Source organism: Neoarius graeffei, chromosome 21, assembly GCF_027579695.1.
Source record: "Neoarius graeffei isolate fNeoGra1 chromosome 21, fNeoGra1.pri, whole genome shotgun sequence".
Classification (NCBI taxonomy): Eukaryota; Metazoa; Chordata; class Actinopteri; order Siluriformes; family Ariidae; genus Neoarius; species Neoarius graeffei.
Genome location: NC_083589.1, coordinates 41,112,243 through 41,125,309, shown reverse-complemented (window position 1 = coordinate 41,125,309; position 13,067 = coordinate 41,112,243). Strand labels below are relative to the sequence as shown.

The 13,067-nt window shown below is 39.9% G+C and overlaps 1 protein-coding gene across 2 annotated transcripts in view; it reads right to left on the bottom strand.

Annotated features, from left to right (window-relative positions):
* pacsin2 (protein kinase C and casein kinase substrate in neurons 2) overlaps positions 1-13,067 on the bottom strand; it is a 54,674-nt gene that overhangs the window by 2,310 nt on the left and 39,297 nt on the right. Inside the window, exons 8-10 of one of the 2 annotated variants that reach the window (XM_060903128.1) lie at positions 7,242-7,360; positions 2,647-2,781; positions 633-817 (exon numbers count right to left, since the gene is read on the bottom strand). In XM_060903128.1, the coding sequence (XP_060759111.1) occupies positions 633-817; positions 2,647-2,781; positions 7,242-7,360 (439 nt within the window). The remainder of the gene's footprint in view (positions 1-632; positions 818-2,646; positions 2,782-7,241; positions 7,361-13,067) is intronic. The other variant, XM_060903129.1, reaches the window with a different exon arrangement.

Below are 13,067 nucleotides of genomic sequence, written 5' to 3'. Positions count from 1 at the left end.
AGACTGTTGCGTGTGAAAATCCCAAGAGTTTAGCAGTTTCTGAAATCGTCAAAATCAGCCTGTCTGGCACCAACAACCATGCCACAATCAAAATCAGTGATGACATCCCCCCATTCTGATGTGAACATGAACTGAAGCTCTTGATCTGTATCAGCATGACTTTATGCACTGCAGCCACATGAGTAACTTGCTGGATAATTGTATGAATGAGCAGGTGTACCAGCATTCCTAATAAAGTAATCAGTGAACATATATAAATTTGGTGCATTCTTTCACTTCAGTAAAATGCCTTTTTCAGCTGGGCAAATTGTACGTGTTTGGCCTGACTGCTTCTTTAGCAGTTACAGAGGTCTCCTGTATCGCTGTAAATCACAGATGTCATCACCTCTGTATGCAAAGTTCAATTATGTTGAGTGTTGTGATATGCATAACCAATCTGAACTAAGCAATGCTGCTTGTCCCAGTATTGAGTACCATAAGGTCCTGTTGGTGCCAATCTTGAGCAGACATAATGGTGGCCAGTGGAAGATGCCAAGTTCCAGGTTTGTAGTGGCAACAATTCTAGTCCTTTTTGTTGTGGAAAAAAACTGTTACCAGGTTCTCGGTGTGCATTTGTCCCGATGCTCCTGTACCTGCTTTGAAGCTCAGCTCATCCTGCTCCTGGCCCTCGTAGTCGTATAGAGCTCGTACAGGAACTGAAACCCTAGGTGAACCTGGCTCATCCTCAAACGGATTCCCGTTTCCATTGGTGTCTGCTGCAAAAGGGTTCCCAGTTTCCTCATCTGAGGAATCCAGTGTCTTCTCCACGTTGCTGGTACTATGAGAAAAGAAAACATCCTTGAACAACTGTCAGCTGTCAGAACAGAACATGCCGACTGCCAGCTGTCAACATTTAGACATTCAGTATAACAGGCCAAAGGTGGCGGAAGGCAGAAAGATTCAGAGGCAAGGGACAAAGTAAAAAACAACCCCAAGTGGGGGGGAAAGAAAAAAAAATAAAAAATACACAAACCCAACCAAAAGCCCAAGCACATGCCACAGTATCACCACCCAGAATCCCTCACTCAGTGAACAGCATACCTGTTTATCACAACACTGATAAGTTTGAAAGAGAAAGTCTGATTACGTCAGAATTCAGCTAACAAGCACAGATTAAGTGTTGGCTCAAAAACACAAGGTAAGCATCAGGCAACTGGAACTGTTTGCATTCTGTTAACCAACCACAGAGGGGAAAGAGAATACAAGCAACAAGAACAACAAAAAACTAAGAAAAAGGAAATCAGACAAAACAGAGCAGTGTTACAGTCAGATCAGTTTGCATGAAAAACACACTTAATTCTGCACATTTACTACAACTTGATTAAAAGTACTTATTAATTTTAGGTGTGAGAACTATCTAACCCAATCATAGCCACAAAGCAGGGTTTTCATTCCAACCAAACAGGTAGAATCCTGCATAGTTCCTTGGCTTGGGGGGAGGGAGGGACACCCCTGAAGGCATACTGACCCTTCGCCAATAAGATCGGACAGCCCTACTCACCGATTTTGATTCAGGATGCTGGATTTCATTTGGTTTTTGAAAAGCTTAACAAACAGTATGGTAAATGTTCAACATGAAAAAACCCACAATGTTAAAATACTCTTTGAACTTCCATAAAATTCACACTGTATTCATATATTCAAAGGCAGAAATACATTTCCGAACTGCTTGGGCTGAATAACTCGTCACTTAAGCCAGTATCTCACCGGGCTGCAACAGCCTGCGACTAGTTGGACACAAAACAATTGCGATAAAATATGCGAATTAGTGACAATTTTTCACTTGGAATCACATTGAATTGATATTTGCATATTTTACCGCAATTGTATCTCCAACTAGTCGCGGCCCAGTGAGATACTGGCTCGCACTTTGTCTCATGGAAGCAGACTTGAGAAGGGTTCGTGACGGCTTTGCGACGCATTTGCGGCTATTTTGAGAGAAATTTTGTCGCAAAAGTTTTTTGAACATGTTCAAAATTTCAGCGACGAAGGAGCGACACTTTGCAACTCATGCGAGGAAATTGAGAAGCCCCATGAACGTTTCAAGACACTTGAAACTCTCGCGAATGACGTTTGCAATTTGTTGCAAGCTGTCGCAGCCCAGTGATACACTACCCTTAGAAAATATAAGAAAAGGTCTCTGAACAAATGCACATTGACAAATTTTCCTAATTTCACTTTTTTTTGTTTTGTTTTTTTAAAAAGTGAGCATAATACATTGAACAGTAAGCCATACAGAATTTGGCCTGTGTGAATTATCTTCACACAGGAAAGTTTAGTTTTTATGAGGAACGTTCTGAACAGCCCTAGCATGTAATGTTCATTTTGCTGTGTGAAGTCTCTAGTACGGATTTACAAAGATCTGACTGAACAGTTGCGTGGTTCACAACTAGGTTACACTGTGGAACAAACACACAGAGCACGTGTTTAACACATGCGCTACACTGTGCAACCATGCAGAGAAATAACAGGCACCTGGAAGAGACAACTGAAGGAAAATGAAAGCAAAAAGGAAACAAGATTGGCATAAGACAACAACACAGTGAGGGAAAGCAGATATGCAATGAACGAGAGCAAAACAGGAGCAGGTGCTTTCCGTTCACCAACATTTTGGCAACAACTTCCTCTTTTTTCACACTGGCCGGACTGCTGTTGGGTTGCTCTGCTGGCGTCACCTCCTCGTCATCCTCATCGTCAAATGGGTTTAAGCCCACTGGTTCTGTGCTACTGGGCACAGTCACGCTAATAAATGTGAAGAAAAACAGGATTTGGACAAGTTGTTTGGAAACGATGGTACCATAATGCAGCTTCTACAGAAAGCATTGCATTAGAAAGACATTAAAACAATGATTGGAACAACCTCAAGCATCAAACAGAACAGTCTGATCATTTGGACATCAGTAAAATAAAGGTTAAACATTACACAGTACCACTTATGACTAAACAAAAAGTCTGCCCACTCATAGATCATGTTGGCAGCACTCTACTTGAATGGGGGAGACCTATACACCAGAAATATAGACGGTAACGTTTTAAACACTGATTTTTATTACAGCTCTTAAAATTAACCAAGCCAAAAAATCTGAGCATGTGCATTTTTCCTTGACAAATGGAGCAATGCATCCTATAACGTGTTAACGCATCAGTAAGAAAATGATGTGCTGGGCTTTTTCACCAACATCTTTACCAACAAGGCAACTGGCTCTTTTTACTGAGGAACAGGACTTGTGTAATATTTACACTCTGCATCATTCAGATTTCAAACAGTGGCCTGACGATACTCAATCTCTGGACCAGCAAACTGACAGCACAAAAGATCTGCCTCAGACACATTATAACCAGTGTGATCAGACAGTGGCTGTTTGTGTGACAGTATGCATGTGACTCCACCGTATACAGAAGTCCCCATGATTACGCCCACTGAGAGGCGAAAAGACGACTGGCGGTATTAGTATTCAGCTTGAATACTGCAAAAACACATCTAAAATGGGAAAGGGATACTATGTGATTGACTGTATAAATGGATTCAACAGGAAATCGGAGCTCTCTTTTTATAGACTGCCAAAAGCTACATTAAAAAAGAGAATTAATTGGATTGCCACAATTTAAAGAAACAACTGGAATGCAGGCACAGAAATGTGGATTTGTGGTCACCATTTTGTGACCTGTATGCTGCATTTCTGTATTTAAAAAAAAAATCTCTCTCTCATACCTCAAATTATATACTGTAATGACTACTCATCAATAAAATTAGCATCTTTCATTTATATTTGTGTAACCATAGGTTGTCAGTGTTTTTAATCAACATCCACAATGAGGAGTCTTGTATTCTACAAACAAAGGGGGAAGCAGTTAGGATAGTGTTAGCCAACCAAGACAAACCCAATTTTCCTTATAAGGGGTAATCCACAAAGCTGATTTAAACAGTTAGCCAGATAAAAGTTGTGTTGAAAAATATGCTGAAATTGATTATTAGCATGCATATGGGTGGCAGAATCACATTCCTGAACTCTCTTTATAATCCAGAGAGAGAGAGACTTTATTGATGTTCATGCACCACTGGTTCTTTGGAAGAGTACAAGGATCACTATCGAGTCCAACTGCCCTTAATTTAAGCAAGCAAACATCCTTTCTCCTCCCAGACTCACTGTTTCCCTTATTAACGTCAAACATGTTGCAGTAAGTTTTGCCACTCAGTCCGACTGAGCGGGATGTGTTCCAGCTAGAAAGTGACGTCAATGCATACCCTCCATCAGGATATTTTCTACTGAAGATGAAGAAATGAGTGAGCTCTTAATCATGTTGGTATTCCCCCTGCCCATATTTCTCCTATTCTCCGTCAATATGCAGCTCTTAAATGTTATTGCATCAACTGTTGCATTGAGGTCACTATGACTACGTTCACACTGCAGGCTGAAGTGACTCAAATCCGATCTTTTCGCCCATATGTGACCTGTATCCGATCTTTTATTGACAATATGAACGACACAGATCCGATTTTTTCAAATCCGACCCAGGCCGTTTGGATATGTGGTCCTAATTCCGATTCCTATCCACTCTTTTCATATGCGACTTCAGTCTGAACCGCCAGGTCGCATTCATCCGACTTACATGTCATCAACAAGCCACAAACGTCACTATTCTGCGCTGAAGTAGGCGGCGGGTCTCTCAAAAAAGTTACAACAACATGGCGCATAATCACAGGCGCAGATAGAGGGTGGGACTCGTCCCACCCAGATTTAAAAATTCACCTCGTTCGGTCCCCCCCCACTTATAGGGAGATGCTGTCTTTCTTTGCATAAGGCAAACCTCACGGAAAAATCAAAAGACTAATTACCATTCGGTTTATTGAGGTGCACAGCAGTATATAGTTGCAACAACTCAAAACAAAAGACTGATATTCGGTTGGTTGAGCTGCGCAGACTGCACAGGTTGCGAGCTCGAGCTTGGTTGCTATGGTTACTAACAACAAGTTTGACAGGCATATCGGGGTTTGGGGTTGGTTTGCTGGCAGCTTTGTCCCCCCCCCCCAGTTTTTTGTCCCTCCCAGTTCAAAAAACGTATCTGCGCCCCTGCGCATGACATCAATGCGAGGGACGCTTCGGGCTGTGAAGGTTCTGAATCTTCTCAATGGAAGGACGCAGAGGTTAGGGAGCTGATTTCCATTTGGGGGCGATACAGCTATTCAAGCTAGATTGGATGAGTCATACCGCAACCGGGCGTTTTTACTTGCGTAAACACTGGCCATGCTCACTGCGTGTGACATCGTCGTATCCTGCAATGCGCATGCGGAACACTTTTAGGTCGCTTTTCGTTCATACTGAGGATCACATACAAGTCGCATATATTTGTTAATGTGAACGACCTCACAAAAAAATCGGATTTCACAAAAAAATCGGAATTGAGCATTAAGCCTTGCAGTGTGAACGTAGCGTTTGTCACGTGCACCAAAGCACAGTGAAATCATTACTTGCACGTCTTTCCTCAGGAACGAACACACACACACGATAACTGGCATGTGAGCGATTTTAAAATCATTTATGGGTTTTCTTGTGGACAAAGATAATTCCAAAAACACTCTGGATGGGATTTTTTTTTTTTTTTTAAATAAACGGAGAGGTAAAAACTCTGTTCAAAAATATTCGTGTGTATGGATAGGGCCCCAAATCCAATCTCAGCCTACTAAGTTAGATAAAGGTTAAGCACTCCTGGAACACTTCACATTCTTATAGGTAACTCCCTCTGTACACACACACACACACACACACAGTCCCTATGAAAAAAGGCAGACAGAAGTTATCTTCATATACAGGTATTTTAAACGTACACTAAACACATCCCGTTCAGCCATCTTTAAGGTTTACTCTTACACTGTAAACGAGTTAAGTGTGATGTTAAAGGTGAAGGAGGATAATTAAAGAAATACTCCTAGCATTTCTCAACTCGTGATCAGTGTTTTCCTATATTGCTAAATAATTCAGGTAGGCATTTGCAAATTAAGCTTAAAGTGTGTATAAGATTTGCTTTTAGATATCTTAATTTTAAGAAGCAGGGCAGGGATTATGCACCAACTGGCCAAAAGAAGGATAAAAAAAAAGTGCTGCTGTTTCCACCTCCTGGTGCATGGATAACACTAAGCCTTTAAAATAAAAAAAAATGGAAAAATAAACAATTCTATTTTTGACATTATTACTCTTGGGAAAATTGGATTAAACTGCGTAAAAAACAGCTTGGGTATGCATTATCTAACCTTTATTGTTTTAATTTAAAAAATATATATATATACACATTTCTAAATTTTCCTTTAAAGGAACAGTCCACCGTACTTCCATAATGAAATATGCTCTTATCTGAATTGAGACGAGCTGCTCCGTACCTCTCCGAGCTTTGCGCGACCTCCCAGTCAGTCAGACGCAGTCAGACGCGCTGTCACTCCTGTTAGCAATGTAGCTAGGCTCAGCATGGCCAATGGTATTTTTTGGGGCTGTAGTTAGATGCGACCAAACTCTTCCGCGTTTTTCCTGTTTACATAGGTTTATATGACCAGTGATATGAAACAAGTTCAGTTGCACAAATTGAAACGTGGCGATTTTCTATGCTATGGAAAGTCCGCACTATAATGACAGGCGTACTAACACCTTCTGCGCGCTTCGGCAGCGCATTGATACGGAGCTCAGATATCAATGCGCTGCCGAAGCGCGCAGAAGGTGTTAGTACGCCTGTCATTATAGTGCGGACTTTCCATAGCATAGAAAATCGCCACGTTTCAATTTGTGCAACTGAACTTGTTTCATATCACTGGTCATATAAACCTATGTAAACAGGAAAAACGCAGAAGAGTTTGGTCGCATCTAACTACAGCCCCAAAAAACACCGTTGGCCATACTGAGCCTAGCTACATTGCTAACAGGAGTGACAGCGCGTCTGACTGACTGGGAGGTCGCGCAAAGCTCGGAGAGGTACGGAGCAGCTCGTCTCAATTAAGATAAGAGCATATTTCATTATGGAAGTACGGTGGACTGTTTCTTTAAGGCCTGATTCTACAGCTATGTAGCTCTAAATAGGATACGGTACTTTGGGTGTTTTAAATTCTGAATTAAATCTACACACACTGTGTAAACACAGCCATTCACTCACTCTTGTAATTCTGAGTATGGATGCACAGACATCCTCTAAATGAGGAAGTGGAATATACCAGTTACCTGTTATTGGTCTTGGCTGCTCGTTCTCCTGTTTGACTGATGCCTGTAAGTGTTACTTCATCACTTGGCTTCTTTTTTTCTCTGCGAGTCAGTGTCCGATTTAAGTCTATGGACCAGTCCTGATAAAACAGACACACACACACACACACAGTCACTAATAAAAGGAGAAAAGAGGGCTGCTGTGCCAGCTTACATCTCCCAATCAGTACGACTAACTAAGCAAACATACACTGGGCACGCACACTCAAACATTGACCCACACCCCAAACCAGGGCCCACACAGTGATGAAGCAGCTTAGTAGAGAGCGCAATACAGTCCAGATACGAACAGAATGTCAGCCAGACGCAAAAGCCACATTCCCCAGCTGCTGCGAGTCCAAACACACGGATTAAAATGTTCACCTAACCTTGTAAAATTGTATTTATATTACTGTTTGAATACGGTTTGCATGCACTGTACCAAAGTTTATACACATACCCATTTGTTTTTCCCCAGATTAAATTAGGGAATTCTGTACCAGATAAATCCTTCACCCTCCTTGATAAGATGAAACATTTCAGATCATGTTTATTGACCGGTGTATTTGTAGATTCTTTGGATAACAGAAAACTTTTCGAGAATAATGTCACACACAAACAGGCAGTCTTTGTAAGTAAGTGGCTAAAAGTTTAAATAATTGACTAAAGTGCAAATCCCACCTACTGGAGTACAATTGGCTAGCAGTTACTCGTAGTAGTTACTCAGTAGTTAGCCAAGTGAACTTCAGAGTGGTTGTGCACAGCAACTACAGAAAACCACGGAATTTGAGAAGCGTCACGTGTCCTTATTCTGAGGGAGTCTGTGCAGGATATTTGCCTCAACTCATTCTCACCCGTTTGTAAATCAGTTTCACTTTACTGTTGATCTCCACATTATCCTACCTTGTGCGTGCTTTTGACTCAAAAGTTAATTCTGTAAATGTGATACACAGCAGCAGGCAAAAAAAAAAACTAAAAAAAAAAAAAAAGCTTCCTGTGTGTACACGAGAACATTACAGAAATACTGTACACACCATGACCAACATCATGTACTGATTTTGGGTATTAATTTAAAGCACAGAAGCAGTGCTTTCAGCAACCAGACTCAGTATTAACACACCATTCTATTATAGCCTATTGTACTGTAATGCATGCCAAATTTACGGATGTTAAAATGGTCTAAAAACGTGATCATTAATTTGGTTATAAAAATACCTAATAACTGATTTTACAACATTACAGTTGTTATGGCAAACCTATAAATGCTTTTTTTTTTACTTAAAGAAATAATCTGAATATAAATCACTTTTGAGTTTAAACCGCCCAGGAAATATGGGAGTGTATACACCATACCTATTGTTGCTAGTACATTCGGACTTGCAGGACACCAAGTGCTAGTCTTACGAAAATGACATCACCCCTGGAAATTATACCTTATAAAACAAGACGTTAAATAGTTAACTGTCTAAAATTTTTAATAATTTATTTTAATGTTTCGATCCATTATAGCCCAAAGTCAGCAGGACACTTAAGGAATAAATTGGTTCGATTTTTACGAACAAAGAGAGAGAACTTCAAGCTGACAGGATGGTTTGGTGTCTGCTCCATACATTTTGAAAAAGATAAATTGGTGAGCCAAATTCACATAGAAGGATTTGAACAACGTTTGGTACACAGAGCAGTTCCTAGGATCTGGAAACAAAAGTCAGAAGTGCCATCCTAAAGAGCTCACCGCACAGTAAGTGTCAAGCTTGTGTTGGGCACTTTCAGCGCTGGAGCCAGCAGAAGCGGGTGACGCGTTGCGCCATATGCATTCTGTGCAGCAAGCATGCAGCAGTCAGGAATTTGTTAGGGTTAACCTCCAAAACCAAGTTGCTCATAAAAACTACAACCTTTTCTGTTTCTAAAAGTACCAGTTAGGACCATGTAGACCCTTTCTATTTTGTGCTACAACTTTTTTTTTGGGGGGGGGGGGGGTCATCAGCATGCAATTACAGTTATTGATTTTGACTAAAATCACCGCATCTCTGCAACCATAAAAGCGTTTCACAACTCCACTCTCATTCAAGTACTTTTGCAACTCTCACTTTACAAGAAAGCCATTGTCATCAAGTACACCTCTTTCCTCAAATTTACAGCATGATAACTGCCTAACTCTGAAATCAGATAAGAAAGCTCTGCAGTCCAAAATTAAAAGGCTGGAACGGGAATGTAAAGTAAAAGAAAAGGAAACACAAGGTCAATCAAAAGCAACTAGGTGAATACATTAAAAACTATGGTTGATTCTCCAGTAACTGTTGCAGCAGGTACATATACAGGTTTTATTTCTTTATATTTGTGCTTTTTTTTAATTTCCTTTATTTAAATCTGACTTCAAATCCATTACATTCCTAAGTATTTAATGGATCTGGTGTGCCTAAAACAGCACTGAATATTCCCTACTACAGGAACTTAAAATTATTACAATTATAAAATATAAATCATCTTCATGACTTGTGTACCATCCCCTTGTAGCTTTCATTGTCTTTTTCAAAAGAATTAATATCAAGAACGCACGCCACTGCAGAGAAAATTATGGAGTCAGCGTGGACACAAAAGGCAGCAGTGGCACATACGACATCACACATGCAGTGCCACTGATCTAGAAATCGTTGCAATCTAACAATGATGGACAAGCTTTTAGTGATTTTTGGAACAGAATTCAGATGGGGGGGGGGGGACTTTTTCGAACCCATTTTTTATTTGTCGGTGAGCTATACAACCTATTTGAGCATATCACACACAGAAAACCTGGGATTTTCTGATGTCATTTTCGTAAGACAAGCACTTTAATGCGAGACTTGATCTGCACTGTTAATCAATCACTCACACTCTCACTCTCTCTCTCTCACACACACACACACACACGTAAAAGGTCAGAAAAACCCAGAAACCCTTATGACAGAAACATTAAATTCAGCCATGCAAAACTCACTATAATGGACCTTCTCTTATGGAAACGTGATTGTGATAAGTCCACCTTCTGGATTAGAGCAGAGAGGGAGCGGGTTAGTCAGAAAAACACCAGACTCCCTGGGAAAGTAACACCATTTGCCAGCAGGTCACATGCCAATCTGCAATGTTTAATAGAAGTTGTTTCTTTGTTAAAGGCTGATCCACATGTTGAGTTGTGAAGCTGAAACAGGAAGCTATAAAAGGGATGCATGATGCTTTTTTTTTATTAAATGAAAAATCACCGCTTTTGGCATAGACCTTCAACTGAGAGGACAATTCCAAATGCTTAACATGCCAATTTTGTATGGAACAATATGTACATTTATTAAATTTTTACACTGCACTAGATCTTTTACTGTAGCAGACTGTTGTAGCTGCATTTTCCTCATGAATGTAACCAAAATGACGACTCATCTGCATTATGAGTGACTGATTTGCCAGCATATTTGTACTGCAGCAGCTTATAACCAAAGAAAAAAAAAAAAATGATCAGATGAGGATGCCATAATTAATCATGGCAATGTTTCTGTTATTCTGACCAACAGGGATGAGCCACTTGCTGGTAAAGATCGGTCTTGATAAACCAACTTGACATGTAAAGAGCCATTAATAAATTGGTGAGAAAAAGCCACGACTTCCTCACGCCATTCATTCAGCAATAAGTCATTTGCCAGTTGTATTTAAAAAGGTCATATGGAATAACCCAGTTAGCACAAAAAGATGCAGTGGGTCAGTGTGTGACGCAGCCAGTCTCCCATGCCACTTCTATGATGAATGGATTAGGAGAAGCTATCTTTCCTTCAGACTACACTACCGTTCAAAAGTTTGGGGTCGCCCAGACAATTTTGTGTTTTCCATGAAGTGTCACACTTTTATTTCCCACCATAAGTTGTAAAATGAATAGAAAATATAGTCAAGACATTTTTCTGGCCATTTTGAGCATTTAATCGACCCCACAAATGTGATGCTCCAGAAACTCAATCTGCTCAAAGGAAGGTCAGTTTTATAGCTTCTCTAAAGAGCTCAACTGTTTTCAGCTGTGCTAACATGATTGTACAAGGGTTTTCTAATCATCCATTAGCCTTCTGAGGCAATGAGCAAACACATTGTACCATTAGAACACTGGAGTGAGAGTTGCTGGAAATGGGCCTCTATACACCTATGGAGATATTGCACCAAAAACCAGACATTTGCAGCTAGAATAGTCATTTACCACATTAGCAATGTATAGAGTGGATTTCTGATTAGTTTAAAGTGATCTTCACTGAAAAGAACAGTGCTTTTCTTTCAAAAAGAAGGACATTTCAAAGTGACCCCAAACTTTTGAACGGTAGTGTATTAAGAATAATAAGCATGTTAAAAAAAAAAAAAAAGTAAAAAAATAAACCGAGAAAGAAACAAATAGGAGTGGAAGAAAGAGATCGATTCATTATGCACTCAAGAAAAACAGATGCAAATTTCTAACTAAAATGTGCACAACAGGGCAAATCCTGACAGACTGGTTCTCTCTCTTCCTGCAGCTCAAATGATACAGAAAGATAAAAATTACTCTGAACACAAGGACCTCTTACAAACTGTTACAAATGGAACAAAGTTTACTCAAAGTAACTACTCTATAGAGATTAGAGACTTTTTGTGTCTCAAACATACAAGTCTGACCAGTTTAGTGCATTCAGTTGCTTTTGCTCCAGTATGTGCATTATAATTAAATCAATCAAATCAGACAAGTGTTTTACTGGGAAATGCACCACTCATTTTTCACACGAGCTACATCCAGGAAATGGAGAACCAAAACCATGACATCACTGTCACTCATGAGGAAACTGATGAATTGCTTTGATAAGTTTGGGTACTTTGTGAATTTGTCTGTATAATGGGGGGGGGGGGGGGGGGGGGGGGGGGGGGGGGGAATCACCACACGTTAGCTTGAAGACATGTTGAAAAACTTGCATCTTTCATACAAAATACACTGCGGATCGGAGTGACATTTCACTCCAATGAGGTCATTCCCAGTGTTTTCCCACTGACTCGGCGCACATTGTTGAAATGGTCAATTGGTTCAAAATTAAAATTTTTAATTAACTTGCATATTTTTTGTGCATGTGTGTTAAAAAAGAACATTACACAGTGGCATGAAGATATGAAGTTTATATTCTCAAGTTGAAAACATTTTCGCTTCACTCACTCATGAATATATACATTCACCACTCAAAGATAAACTTCATATCTTTGCGCAACTGTAATATCACAGATAGATAGATCAATAACACACACACACATTGAGGAGCAATACTTTTTTTTTTTTAAACCAATAGAGCCAAGATCTTTCTGGGAAGCGAAAACATTTTAGCTGGAGGGTTAAGACTTAGTTTTGGGTTTAGGTTAGAATTAGGTTTAGGCAGGGGCGCAGAGCTGTCAGCAAATGATTCCATTTTGTGTAAATGGTATTGCTCGGTTTTTGAAAAAACGCTGTAATTGTTTTTTGTTTTTTCATTGTTGACCCCACCAGGGATTGCCTGCAGGCCAGGAGGACAATGTTCACATCTTGAATCTCAATTTCAGTTAACAGTTGCTGCTTACTAAAATAACATTATACATAAAAATAACAACATTAAAAGATATTCACCTACAGCCTAGAATGCTGTTATTTTACATTTAGCCTACTTCAGGTAAGTCCAAATTCCTTCTTATTATTATCAGACTAGCTACTCAACATTACAAAACAAGTATTTGTCACATCTGGGAAAGGCAACAGGCAAAGGATATTTACATCTTTTGGTTCTTGAAACAAACACTGATTTTTTTTTTCCCCTC